At 39.5% G+C, this 15,338-nt stretch overlaps 1 protein-coding gene across 1 annotated transcript; it reads left to right on the plus strand.

Moving 5' to 3' along the window:
- The first annotated feature begins 6,313 nt into the window (after nt 1-6,313).
- On the plus strand, nt 6,314-7,675 carry LOC138824961 (uncharacterized). The gene has a single exon (XM_070019354.1). The coding sequence runs from the start codon at nt 6,314-6,316 to the stop codon at nt 7,673-7,675; it is 1,362 nt and encodes a 453-aa protein (XP_069875455.1).
- Nucleotides 7,676-15,338: the final 7,663 nt, after the last annotated feature.

A 15,338-nucleotide genomic window follows, 5' to 3' on the forward strand; every position in this document is an offset into this window, starting at 1 on the left:
ATCACCCCCCATGCCACTTTTATGTTATTCACGGTAATATTGCACAAAATAGTATAGGTTGAGAGAAAATGAAGATATATGGTTTCCCATTGCTCAAATAAAAATCACCTAATATTAAATGGATGCATTTTTGTCAATTACATATTCCCTATTACCTGAGCAAAAAGCTTACTTTGGAAAGAAAGGCTTTCATATAAATGGTTTCAAAAATTGTTCTTTGCTCTATCATACTGAAACAACTTTATCAAGTTTTTGATTAAAAGGTAAAGGTCTGTCCTAGAACTTTGATCGACTTAAGTCAAAACTTCAGAATAATGTATTATTATAAATCCTTTCTCTAAAATATAGTGAAGACAGTTCAGAGGGCTTATCTTCATCAGTACTTCATACAGAAATGGTGGTCATTTAAACAACACATATCTAATCATTAGGTGTATTACTCATTTATAGTTTGTGGAACAAGTTACATGGTTTCTTACATGTAAAAGTACTTATTACAAGATATTGTTGTTGCTGGCAAAGTATGTCCAAAATCTTTAAGGTAGGCAAGCATGGGAAGGAAAGATTGTACATCAACTGGAGCTCCAAATGTGCAGGCTGCAGAAAGTAATACACAAACTAAAATCTTGGATTTTGAGGAAGTTATAAGCCTTCTTTTAAAGACCTTTTAGCTGACCACATTGGACCTTGAGGAATCACTTAAAGTCAATTTAAAAGTAGACTTTAAGCTCATCTGTAACATTGTTCACAGCTATGTCTAAAAGGCATTTGATAGAATAATAGAAATGTCATAAGCTAACTACCAGAAGTCCAGCTGCCATCCTCCCCAACCACGTATTTCTAGAGGAAATGCTATATGCTTCTATACTTACACTAGCAAAAACACTCTAAAACTATGGCTTAGCTGAACCACATTCATATATTGAAACCAATAGTGGCTGATAACCTTATTGATAACTCTTGTACAAGATCTTCCTGTTTGAGAATTGTCTCTTTGACTTAGATATTTGCTTTCAATTAGCTTGTTCGGATAGAACTCAAGAAAAAAAAATTAGCATTCAGCTAACAAAAAATTTACCTTCTTTAAACTTTTGTATTAAATTATTCATAGTAATAGGCCAAATATTTGGACAATATAGTGTCAATTCTATGTTTGAAAAGAAAGTTGTAAACACTTAAATAAAAGAACAGTGTTTCAATTAAATCAATTTTATGTTTTCCTGGCCTATATGCTGACTGTATTTTGCTTTGTCTTCCCTCCCAACTCAAATATGAATACTTCTCTTTGTGTTTGTAGAGGCCTGATAAGAAGTCCTATGAATATAGCTAAAGTAAATGGGACTCTATGCCTCTATCAGAAAGAAAAACATTGCCCCATTTGTTAGGAAATGGAAAGACTTGAAAAAAATTATATGAAGTGAAGTAAGGTTGGCCCAAAGAAACATAGGTCCCATGGCTTCCCTTATTTGCAATTACTAGTATATGTCTGAGACAAGTAGAAACAGTCAGGTAAGCTGATGTTAGGCAAAATGAACCCCAAGATAAGGATTCAAATGCTTTTTCTCTCTTGTGATTGTTTCTTTTATTTTTTTAATAATTATTCTTTTCTTTGGGATCCGGTCGTGGGGCCTGAACTCTGGGCCTGGGCACTGTCCCTCAGCTCTACAGCTCAAGTGTAGCACTCTATCACTTGAGCCACAGCACCACTTCCTGCTTTTTTCTGCTTATGTGGTGCTGAGGAATCGAACCTAGAGCCTCATGCATGCAAGGCAAGCGTTCTACCACTGAGCCACCTTCCCAGCCCCTTGCGATTGTTTCTACCATATGTATAAGATGATTTCTTTGTTGCTTTGTATACCGTGGGGAAGCCACGGTATAAGCCCTGTTTCCACTGCATTTGATGTTGGTATCATTTGTGGAGGAGACTGGGGTCCAAAGTTCTTAGGCCTCTTATCTCCAACTAATTCTCAAAAAAAAAACAAAACAAAAAAACCCAAATACAAAACCTGGAAGCGAAGCTGTGGTTTAACTGGTAGCATGATAGCATGATAGCTTTGAACAAAAATCATTCAGGCCCAAAGCCAAGACCTTGAGTTCAAGACCCAAGACTGACAGGAAAAATTAAGGAAAACAAACAGCAAAAACAACAAAAAACAGATTTCTCTGAAAGAACTTACAATTCTATGATTCTTTAGTAGAGCACATTGTGACATCCAGCAGATATTCAATAAATGAGTTTTGCATTGATTCATAAAGATGTATTTTTCTTTAAGAAGGTGTCACAATTGTGTATGATTGTTTCCCCTAGTAAAATTTGTATTCTTCATATTGAGGCATTTGTGAAAACATAGGAAACATGCTTGGTGACTTATGTTTCCTTAAATTATTTTTGTAAGCTAAACATTTTAATGGTATTTCTGGTCAGAAGAGTTCATATTGAGTGATTTTGGTTCTGATTTTAGCTTCCAAGCATATTAAAAGTCAGCAAACACATGCATTATTTCTGAAAATCTCTGGTTTTGAAAATGAGGGATCTATAGAGAGAGGTAAATTAAACTAATATCTTTCTACTTTATCCAAAATATTTAGGATTCAGTGTTACAGTTATATATTTCTACTCTTTCCTGATATTTTACAATATAGATTGAAACAAATTTAACGTCTCATTATGACTTTTAAAACTTATTTTAGAGAAAGTACATGATTTTCTGAATTAGATATGGCAAAATTGGTTTACTTGGTATATCAAAAACCATAAAATTATTATTATGAACAATAATTGATAGTCTCATATAAAATCATATCCATTGTCAAGCTCCCAGATAAAAGTCATGAGTCAAAGAATAATGGAAGCAAGTATCAACTATATTCCACTTTTAATAAAGGAGGAAAGTAACTTTTCTAGTATTCTTAAAGACAAATGTATTCAAATAGAATCTATAGCTTTATTCATTCTGTACACAGATTCCCAAAACTCATTCATCCTATGACTTGAAGTTTACCTCACCATCACCTTAACCATGATAACCACAATTATCTCTGTTATTGGGAGAACAAATTTGTTAGCAATCAAATATTGTAATATCATAGAATTTCTCTCATTTTGTCTGAATAACATTCTAGTTATATGCATATAATATACACATGTGTTTATACATACATGTATATATGTATACATATATGTAATATATTTTTATTGGTTCAGCAATCAATCAGGACAGTCTATTTCCATTTCTTGGTTTCAAAAAATAGTATAAAAATGGAAGTGAAGGTACACATGGCTCTTCAAAAAGTTGACTTCATTTTCTTGGCAATGTACCCATAGACAAAACTGCTGCATATTGGAATTATGAATAATTTCTTGAAGTCTCCATAATGTTTTCACATGGTGGTACCAATTTATATTCACATGAAGAGTGTACAAAACCTCCATTCTTTTAAACCTTTACCAACATTTGTCATCTGAGTGATTAATTATACTCTCCCTAACGGATGGGAGGCAAAATTGATGTGTATATTTATTTACATTGCTGTAACAGTGATATTGAGTCCTTTGTTGTGTAACTATTGGCCTTTTGTATGTATGAAAAAGATATTTATTACATATAAATATTTGATATTTAACTACTATGCAAATTTGCAGAAAATATCACCATTAATCTTTATAGACTCTAACCCTAATGTTACCCTGATGGCTTTAATGTTGTTTTGAAAAGTATTTCTGGGTGAGTTATCTTTTTCTGATTTTGTGATTTTTCGTGTTATTTTCTATTCATCTAGACAACGTGACTACATATGTTTGTTTCTCCAACTCCTGAATATGTACATTATGCATGCTTTCCAGCTGTACCATCTCATAATTTCCTAATATTCAGAGGTAATTATACAAAACACACATGCTTTGAAAGTATCCTCATGAATTAGGCCTCATTACAAAATAAGACTGTCTTTTTTAGAATTATTACTTTCACATTTCTGTTCAACTGACAACCTAATATTTCAGGCATCTATTTTTACTTGTAAGCAACAGAGTGTGACAGCATAGGGGTCATTTCAGTGTACAAATGATATATATGAGAAAGAAGGTAAATGATGGGGAGAAATGATAGTATATTCTAGGTTTTGCAAATGAAACAAAACCTCTAGTTGGAGAGAGTGGTATTTAATTGTCTACATTTTCTAGCATTGTCCCTACAATCTGTAAGATCTCTGAAGTTAATAAAATAGGCTATAGAATTTCACTCAGTTTAAAACATAGCATAAAAGGTTTTAAAAGAAAAGAAGAACTTTCATAAAAATAAGATATGACACACTGAATCTGACATAGAAAATTTATCAGAGATTAAGCTGTGTAACTGCCTATTCAAACATCAGAATTTGATGGCAGCTTTCACAGGTCAGAAAAATCATGTTTACAAAGATAGTTATTTGGCTGGCAGAACTGTGAAAGATGTTTCAAAAAATGTCCAGGTTCCAAAGTTATAATTTTCACTGCTAATACAATGAAAAAAATGTGCATTTTCAAAACTGAGTTTATGAATGGAAGTTGAGATAGATAAAAATTAGACTAAAAGAACTGTATGCTAGACTAGGTGAATCAACAGCTGCATGATTTCAATATCCTGGCCCCTATTGTTCAGCCATCAACAAAATCTTCTGAATGAAAGTAGAGGTTTTATTAAAAAATTCAGATGTAGCATAAAGGACAAAATAGGTGAAATTATTCAAAATATCAAGGAGGTATGTTCTAGGATTTGCTAGTAGGATTTTTTAAACTGTATAACTTAATATAAAAGTTTAAATCTAGTCAGGTGCTTGTGGCTCATACCTATAACTTTTTCTACTTAGCAGGCTGAGATCTAAGGATCATGGTTCAAAGCCAGCCTGGGCAGGAAAAGCTGTGAAACTCTTATCTCCAATTAACCACATAAAACCCGAAGTGGCCCTGTGGCTCAAGTGATAGATTGCTCCCTTTGAGCTGAAGAGATGAGGGACAGTGCCCAGGCCCAGAGTTCAAGCCCTACAAAAGGAAAAAAAAAAGTAGCTGCCAGGTCATGGTGTCTCTCATCTATAATTTTGACTACTAAGGAGGATGAGAACCAAGCATGAGGGTACAAACCAGCTCCAGCAGACAAATCCTCACGTCCTCAAAATTCTTATCTTCAGTAACTACCAAATAGCTGGATGTGGAAGTTTGGATGAGTGGTAAGGCACCAGCCTTGAGTGGAAAAAGCCAAACAATAGTACAAGGCTTTTACTTCAAACCCTAGTACTAGCACCAAAAAAGACATAAAGAAGAGCCTAGTAGATAGTGGAAATCACTGCAAGTCTGCCAAGCCATTGACCATAAAGTATTTCAATTAAAGATAAGCCCTTAGGGTATTCTAAAGGAAAAGAACTTAGAAAACTGCAGAAACTATATGCTAGGAAAATAAAAATTTAAAAAAAACTGTACCTACTCTTTTTTATGAAACAAATAAATCAAGGGAGCTAAATACATTTTCTTTTTTTTCCGTTTTTGTTTTTGTTTTTTTTTTAATTTCATTTTGTTGCTGGTTCTAGGGCTTGAACTCAGGGCCTGGGAGCCATCCCTGCCTTTTTGTGTTCAAAGTTGGCACTCTACCACTTGAACCACAGCTCTACTTCCAGCTTTTAGGTGGTTAACTAGAGGTAAGAGTCTCATGGAATTTTGACTCAGGCTGGCTATGAACTGTGATCTTCAGAGCTCAGCCTCCTATGTAGGATTACAGGTGTAAGCCGCTGGTGTCATCCAGTAGTTTTTAATTGACATGTTTAAAAGCCACTAAAAGAGTGCCGGCTTTAACTAGGAAATGAGGGCTTTGACCATCAACGCTGGGCCGTGTTTGCCAGGCAGCTGCAGCTCCCAGGGCTTCTCCACGCAGCCATTCCCGGACCTCCGCAGTTACAGGTGGATCAGAGACTGACAGCCTGTGCCCAGTGAAACACTTCCTGTGTGGCTCAGTGTCCACCTGGGTCTCAGGATCCACCTTGCCTTTCTGCAAGGTGGCCCAAGGAGATTCCTGGGCACCCACTGCAAGTGTTCTCCCAATGGACGGGGAGCGTGGGGGAGGGGTTTCGGCAGTCTCCCTGCCTCACTGGGGAGAGGCTGGCCCGGTGGGAGGAGGTGGAGGGCTTGACCTTGTCCATGGGGGAGGGCAGAGTAGAGGGGAGGACTCACCCTCAGGCACCGGGGTGGGGGGAGGGCTCTCCATGGGGGGGCATTCACCCTCACCAAGGGGTTGGAGGTAATAGGGGGTGTAGGGGAGGGCTCCTTCACCAGGACAGGGGAGTGATGGTGAGGGTGCACCCTGCAGGCATCGTCAGCGGCCCTCAGTGCAAGCAGCCAACCCACAACCCAGGCTGGCCCAGCCTCTACCCCAGGAAGCCCTGGGGAGAGACCTGCAGGCACCATCGCAGCCTGGGCCTCAGCCTCCTCCACAGCGTCCTCCCTCCACACTGCCCTCCCTCCAGTGTCCTCCCTCCACAGCGTCCGCCCTCCCTCCATAGCACTCTCCAGTGTCCTCCTTCCACACTGTCCTCCCTCCACAGCGTCCTCCCTCGGCACTGCCTTCTCTCCATAGCGTCCTCCCTCCTCACGTCCTCCACAGCGTCCTCCCGAGTCCGCCCCAGACCGGCCCTACCCCGCCCCGCCGCCCTTGCCCCAACCCCGAGCGAGCGAAGCATGGGCCGCCTGGCCCCATGGCAGCTCCGACTGAGGCGCGCACGGCCCCGTCCTCCCGTGCCCGTGCTCCCCGCGGCCCCATGCTCCCTGGCCCAGCTGAGGCGCCCGCGACCCGTCTTCCCCGCGGCCCCGTGCTCCCCGCGCCAGCTGAGGCGCCCGCGACCCGTCTTCCCCGCGGCCCCGTCCTCCCCGCGACCCCGTGCTCCCCGCGACCCCGTCCTCCCTGGCCCCGTCCTCCCCACGGCCCCGTCCTCCCCGCGGCCCCGTGCTCCCCGTGCTCCCCGCGGCCCCGTCCTCCCCGCGACCCCGTGCTCCCCGCGGCCCTGTCCTCCCTGGCCCCGTCCTCTCCGCGGCCCCGTCCTCCCCGCGGCCCCGTGCTCCCCGCGGCCCCGTCCTCCCCGCGACCCCGTGCTCCCCGCGGCCCTGTCCTCCCTGGCCCCGTCCTCTCCGCGGCCCCGTCCTCCCCACGGCCCCGTCCTCCCCGCGGCCCCGTCCTCCCTGGCCCCGTCCTCCCCACGGCCCCGTCCTCCCCGTGGCCCCGTGCTCCCCGCGGCCCCGTCCTCCCCACGGCCCCGTCCTCCCCGCGGCCCCGTGCTCCCCGCGGCCCCGTGCTCCCCGCGGCCCCGTGCTCCCCACGACCCCGTCCTCCCCGGCCCGTGCTCCCCATGGCCTCGTCCTCCCCGCGGCCCCGTCCTCCCCGCGGCCCCGTGCTCCCCGGCCCAGCTGAGGCGCCCGCGGGCCCGTCCTCCCAGGCGCAGGGTCCAGCTGAGGCGCCGCCTGGAGCGCTCGCGCAGGGTCGGGCCGCGACGCACAGGCGGCCCCGCGTCCCCCCGCGCCCCGCAAGGCATCCCCGCCCCGGACCCACCTCACAGCCGCGGGCTCCCGGGCTCCCGGGCTCCCGCGCTCAAAGCCCCGCCGCATGTGCCCGCCGCCGCCCCACGCCTGCGCCGCCCGGCCGTCGCGAACGTGTGAAGCCACGCGCCTTAAACGGGCCGCGCGCGCCATCGCGGCGCTGCCCCCGAAGGGGTGGCCAGCCTCCGTCCGCCGCGCGAGCCGCCCGCGGCCCTGGGCCCCGCGAGTGGCGGGCGCAAGGTGCGAGGAGCCCGCAGCGCCCGCCTGCTCCCGGCTGGACCCGCGCTCCGAGGCGGCAGAGGCTCCCCTAAATACATTTTCTTAAGTAGTAGATTGGTACATACTGGAATAAAACATTATGCTAAGAATACTGCCAGTTTAAGACTGCTTTGTTGTCACTTAAACTATTTTAAGTAGTTTTATGAAAAAACAAACATGTAGTTTGTTGCATTACTATCTTCTGTAATACCACTGGAATTCGTTAACTTGTTTCATATATTTTTATGTGGAAGTCCTAAACTGCCAATGCCCATGATTGAGATTTTATTTTATTTTTTATTATTAATAAGTTTTTTTATTGTGAAAATATCATACAGAGTATTTACAATTACATGAGCAAGGTAATGAATATATTTCTTATCAAGCATTGTTGCCTCCTCCTGACAATTCAGTTAAGAGGAAGTGATTCCTAAGTATGGAAGACCCCTAATCCAGTGGGACTAATGTCTTAATATAAATAATATTTGGGCAAAAGTATATACTCAAGGAGAAAGGCGGATGTCATGCTTTACAAAGCAAAGAATGCAATAGATTATCAGAATACCACCAGAAATGAGTTGAGCAGGATCAATTGGATCCTCTTAAATGGTGTCCAGAAGAAACTAACCCTGCTGATAGGTTTGATTTTGAATGTTCATATCTGAGGATATGAATTTGTGTTATAGTTCATTCAGTCTGTGGGAGTTTGTCTGAGTAAGTGAAGATGACTAATAATTATCCACACAATTCTATTGTACTCCCAACAGAAAAAGGTGTATGTATGTGTCTGTGCATATATATATATGTATATATATATTATACAATTACTAGTAGATCATATGATGTCAAAATGTGTAGCATATACTTAGGTAGAGAGAATTTGTTCATAACTATAATACAGTTTTTATTTAATTATGACTGAGAGATGAGCATTGACATCATCACGTGGAGAGAAATAGAAAAATCCAGATAGTGGAAACAAAATAGAATTTCAGAAGTATATGACTTTGAGAATTGAATGAAGTTATAATTCCAGGGCAGACTTTGTGAAGAGAAACAGATATCCTCAGAATAAGCAGCTGTCTATGATAAATGATAAATTCCATCAGTGTTCCAAAAGTGAACAACTGTAACGAATTGAAGAATCATCCATCCAATGAAGTAATATGATGTCTCTTCAAGTTTGTAGCTTTTGATAAAATTAATAAAGTCAGGTATATGATTTATTATGATAGGAAACACAAAGGCAGTGTTCCTTTCAGGCTAGAACTAACTTAACATACATGGCCAGAAAGTGGATGCAGAAACATTGTATTAAACAAATTTTGCTAATATCTATGGTATCAAATTTTTGGTTGTCAAGTGTGGAAAAAATGTAAGAAGTCTGTAGGACTCTAAGTTATAATACACAAAATCTTGGAAGATACCTAAAAATTGTGCCTTTGATATTGACAGAAAGTCCATTATCCGTAAGCATGAATTCTGGGTCTGTCTCTAGAGGAGTCTTATCTGCTGCATTTACAGAAATGAACAAGAGAAGTGTCCCCAAATCTCCTAAACCCAGTGCTTTAAGAAAAGGAGAGAAAAATGAAATAAGCAGATAGATTTCATTGCAAATGTCCTAAGATATATAAAGCAGAACAGAATGGTATTAAAGTGACCTGGGGCATACAGTAAGTTGAGAAGGATTCTACTAAAAGACAGCAATTATCTGAGGCAAAGTCAGTTATGTGAAGATCTCAGGGTAAAGAGCTCAGTTTGAAAAACTAGAACAAACATACAAATTAAACAATATTTTAGAGAAGAATAAGAAGAATTGGGAAGCTAGATAAATAGCTAAAGAAAATGGGGAAAAAAACATACTTAAATGAAATACCAAGAAATAAAACAGAAAAGCTGAGTACATGGATATTTTAGTACATATTTTCCAAGTGAATATTTTAGTAAACTAGTTCTAGCTACATGAAAGTATTCATGAAAATATGGCTGTGAGTTGTCATAGGTTCTTACAAAACCCTACTTTCTCAGGATCAGAAACTGGATCTACTAATGTAAAGTACTGTGCCTTTTCTGATATTTATAAGATCTTTAAAAGAATACATATTAGCAAGGTGTATTTTTTTCATTTTTATTGTGAAAATACTGTACAGAGGGGTTGCAATTACATGGGTAAGGTAATGAGTACATTTCTTATCAAGCATTGTTGCCTCCTCCTTTGTTTCCCCTTCCTATCCCTTCCCATCTCCCCTCACCTTCCCTCTCCCCACTTCCCCTCTTCCCCTGCTCGCCCCCAGCCAAAGTTGTAAAGTTCCTTTTTTGACATAACATCTTGTACATCTCATTGTTGCCATGGGTTTACCTGTATCCCTATTTAAACTATTTGTTTTTTCCCTTCCCCTCCACAAATTATACCAACATCAAATACAGTGAAAACAGGGGTTATACTGTGGGGGAGGGACATATAAAGCAACAAAGAAATCGTATTATAAATATGTTAGAAACAATCACAAGAAAGAAAAAAAGATGTGAATTCTTATCTTGGGATTCATTTCGCCTAACATCAACATATCTGATCGTTTCTACTTGTCTCAGACATATACTAGTAATTGCAAATAAGGGAAACCATGGGACCTATGTTTCTTTGGGCCAAGCTTACTTCACTTAATATAATTTTTTTTCAAGTCTTTCCATTTCCTAACACATGGGGCAATGTTTTTCTTTCTGATGTAGGCATAGAGTTCCATTTACTTTATATATATTCATAGGACTTCTTATCGAGCCCCTACAAAGACAAAGAGAAATATTCATATTTGAGTTGGGAGGGAAGACAAAGCAAAATACAGTCCGCATATAGGCCAGGAAAACATAATATTGATTTAATTGAAACACTGTTCTTTTTTTTTAAGTGCTTACAACTTTGTTGTCAAACATAGAATTGGCACTATATTTCCCAAATATTTGGCCTATTACAGTGAATAATTTAAAACAAAAGTTTAAAGAAGGTAAATTTTTTTGTTTGTTGAATGCTAAATTTTTTTTCTTGAGTTCTATATGAACAATCTAATTGAAAGCAAATATCTAAGTCGAAGAGACAATTCTCAAACAGGAAGATCTTGTACAAGAGTTATCAATAAGGTTATCAGCCAGTATTGGCTTTCAATATATGAATGTGGTTCAGCTGAGCCATAGTTTTAGAGTGTTTTTGCTAGTGCACATATAGAAGCATATAACATTTCCTCTAGGAATACATGGTCAGGGAGGATGGCAGCTGGACTTCTGGTAGTTAGCTTATGACATTTCTATTATTCTATCAAATGCCCTCTAGACATAGCTGTGAACAATGTTACAGATGAGCTTAAAGTCTACTTTTAAATTGACTTTAAGTGATTCCTCAAGGTCCAATGTGGTCAGCTAAAAGGTCTTTAAAAGAAGGCTTATAACTTCCTCAAAATCCAAGATTTTAGTTTGTGTATTACTTTCTGCAGCCTGCACATTTGGAGTTCCAGTTTATGCACAATCTTTCATTCCCATGGATGCCTACCTTAAAGATTTTGGACATACTTTGCCAGCACAACAATATCTTTTTTTTGTTTTTGTTTTTGTTTTAATTTTTATTGTGAAAATACCATATAGAGGGGTTACAATTACATGGGCAAGGTAATGAGTACATTTCTTTTTTTTTAATTTTTATTTATTTTTTATTGTGAAAATACTGTACAGAGGGGTTACAATTACATGGGCAAGATAATGAGTACATTTCTTATTAAGCATTGTAGCCTCCTCCTTTGTTTCCCCTTCCCATCCCTTCCCAGCCTCCCGCTGTCCCCCCACCCAATCCTTCCCCCCCCCCCCACCACCAAAGTTGTAAAGTTCGTTTTTGACATGCAACTTGTACTTCTCATTGTTGGAACGGGTCCACCTGTATCCTTATTTAAACGACTTGTTTTTCCCCTTCACCTCCATAAATTATACCGACATCAAATACAGTGAAAGCAGGGGTTATACTGTGGGGGAGGGAAATACAAAGTAACAAAGAAATAATCTTATAAATGCATTAGAAACAAATGCATGAAAGAAAAAAAATTTAAATACATATCTGTTTGTTTTTTGTTTTGCTTTTGGATCCAGTCATAGGGCCTGAACTCTCGGCCTGGGCGCTGTCACTCAGCTCTTCAGCTTAAGGTTAGCACTCTATTGTAATAAGTACTTTTACATGTAAGAAACCATGTAACTTGTTACACAAACTATAAATGATTAATACACCTAATTATTAGATATGTGTTGTTTAAATGACTACCATTTCTGTATTCAGTACTGATCAAGATAAGTCCTCTGAACTGACTTCAGTATATTTTTTTTGTTTGTTTGTTTTGTTTTTTTGGGGGGAGGTCCAGTTGTGGGGCCTGAACTCAGGGCCTGGGCACTGTCCCTCAGCTCTTCAGCTCAAGGCTAGTGCTCTACCACTGGAGCCACAGCACCACTTCTGGCTTTTTTCTTTTTGCTTATGTGGTGCTGAGGAATTGAACCCAGGGCCTCATGCATGCAAGGCAAGTGCTCTACCACTGAGCCACCTTCCCAGCCCCTGACTTCACTATATTTTAGAGAAAGGATTTATAATAATACATTATTCTGAAGTTTTGACTTAAATCGATCAAAGTTCTAGGACAGACTTTTACCTTTTAATCAAAAACTTGATAAAGCCGTTGCAGTATGATAGAGCAAAGAACAATTTTTGAAACCATTTATACGAAAACCTTTCTTTCCAAAGTAAGCTTTTTGCTCAGGTAATAGGGAATATGTAATTGACAAAAACTCATCCATTCAATATTAGGTGATTATTTGAGCAATGGGAAACCATATATAACTTCTCTCAAAGACAAGTGTCACATTTTCTTTCATGAAAAGGAACATTTTAAGGCCTTATTAATATTCATTACAGATTTTTCATAGTTTGCATTTATCAGCTTATAAAATGTTTCTGTTTGTTTGGTTTTGAGTGTGTGTGTGTGTGTGTCTGCCAGTCCTGGGGCTTAAATTCAGAGTCTCGATGCTGTCTCTGACATATTTGTTTTCTGTTAGTTTTTCTTTTTTTTTGACTCATAACTAGGGCTTTACCTTTTGCACCAATGTTTCACTCAGAGATTTTTGGTGATCAAGTGGAGAAAAGAGTATCATGAACTTTGCTATTAGGCTGGCTTCAAGCCATGATCCTGTTCTCAGCGTCCTGAGTAGCTAGGATCACAAGCCTGATCCAGCAGTCCATGGCTGAAAAGAAGCTTTTTAGAATAAAAAAGATGAAGAAAAATGAATAAATCTTAGGTGAACTTTGGGACAGTAAATAAAACTAAATAGCTGAGCTGGTTTCAAGAGGAATTTCAGACTATCAAAGCATTAGGAAGCCTACTTCAGAAATAATAACAGATTTCCTCCTAAACTACAGAAAGATACAGGCATTCAAGAACCAAAAGTTGAAATGACACCAGTCAGATTGAATTCAGGAAAGTGTCCATATTGCAGTCAGTCAAAGCATGGTAAAAAGAAAATTGTAAAGAAGCAAATAGTTCATAAGCTTTTACCAATTCACCATATAGCAGACTTCCCAGCAGAAATCTTACAGCAGAATTTAATGGGGTTTTACAGTACTGAAGAAAAGTTCAAAAAGAAATTGCCAGTGAAGACTACAGACATTGAAAAACAACTTTTATATATGAATAAGACACAAACTATTCCCAGAACAGCAAAGATGAAAGGATTTATCTCCACTAGTAACATGTTATTTTACTCATGTATAGAATCTAAAACAATGTATATTTTGTACAAATTGAGAATATAATGATACTTACAGGAGCCTAAGAATAATAAAGGTGGTGGGTGTATGGAACAAAATTGATACATAGATAGGAAGGTATGGTTCATTGTGATAAATTTATTGAGTATTCTACTGCAGGGTAGAGTGATTATAAATAACCATTACATAATCTTCACTTAAAAAGTTAGAAAAAGTATCTTCAAAGTTTTCATCAAAAACAAGTGACAGAAATATCAGGAGAAAGACTTACCTTAAATTGAACTTTACACAATATCTCCTGGTATAAAAATATCACCTAATGTCCAATAAATATGAATCATTAGCATTAAGAAGTAAAATTCAGGGCTGGGAAGGTGGCTCAATGGTAGAGTGCTTGCTTTGCATGCATGAGGCCCTGGGTTCAATTCCTCAGCAACACATAAGCAGAAAATGCCAAAGTGATGCTGTGGCTCAAGTGATAGAGCACTAGCTTTTAGCTAAAGAGCTGAAGGGCAGTGCCCAGGCCCAGAGTTAAGGCCACACAATCGGAAAAAAAAAGAAGTAAAATTCAACCAGGTAAATAATAGGAGACGGTCATGTAGTCAATTTGTTATAAAAGTATTTTAAATTAAATTTTATTAAAAAGCTATAGGAGATATTTATTCATATACAATCATTTCCATATGTGTGTATAAATATTCTGATGTTATTGTTTATGAACAACAGAATTATCTACTTTTTTCAGAGAATCCTTCTAGAATTAATATGGCAAATTACAAACTGCACTCTAAAAATAGAAATATGTCATGTAGCTGAAACATAGTTTGAGTAGGGGAGGGCTGGTGAGGGGGTAGTGGATGAATGAAAAAGTATAAGGCTGACATATATAGTCATAATAATAAACACATATCTGAAAAAGGAGTGGCAGACTTGATGGTACTGGGGAAGGGAAGACAAGGTAGATGTGGAAGAAGAATGGAAGATGTGACACTGATAGAAAGTTCTAAACACACAGAGACTATATAGAGAGAGACATTGTAAATTATATATTATATACATGTTATATAATATATATTGCATATAATATATATATAATAAATTACAGGAGGCTGGGATCTGAAGATCAAGGTTTGAAGACACCCTAGGCAGCAAAGTCGAAACTATTACCTCCAATCAATCACCCACCGAAAAGCCAGAGGTAAAGTGGTGCTCAAGTGGCAAGCGTCATCTTGAGAGGGAAAGCTAATGGACTGTGCCCACACAAGGAGTTATAGTCTCAGTACTGGTATGTGTGTGTGTCTGTGTGTGTGTGTGTGCATACACACACATTTGCACACACACAACACGGTGGCTCACACATGCATAGACACACACAATGTTCAGAAAACATTCATCTTCAGACTTGTTTTTTCTCTACCATCTTCTAAATTAAGTGAAACTTTCCTACTTCTTGTCACTCTGTTCTATCTTCACTTTCCTTTTATTTCTACATAAAATATTGGTTTATTTATTGTTTTGTATTATTTTTCATCTGTTGATTCTAGCAATTCAATAAGCAATTTTACATATAAAACAAATACAAACATTTATGTATTATGAGTCAACACATTTCTTGACTTTTTATTAAAATTGTGGTGGAGAGCACTCTGTACTATAAATTTTAGAATATTTTAACATATTCTATTAACTCTTTTACAAAAGTATTTTTGTTCTCAGTTTCAAAACTGGAGAGAGGAG

Source organism: Dipodomys merriami, unplaced genomic scaffold (assembly GCF_024711535.1).
Source record: "Dipodomys merriami isolate MVZ:Mamm:240054 unplaced genomic scaffold, mDipMer1.0.p SCAF_130, whole genome shotgun sequence".
In the NCBI taxonomy this organism is placed as follows: domain Eukaryota; kingdom Metazoa; phylum Chordata; class Mammalia; order Rodentia; family Heteromyidae; genus Dipodomys; species Dipodomys merriami.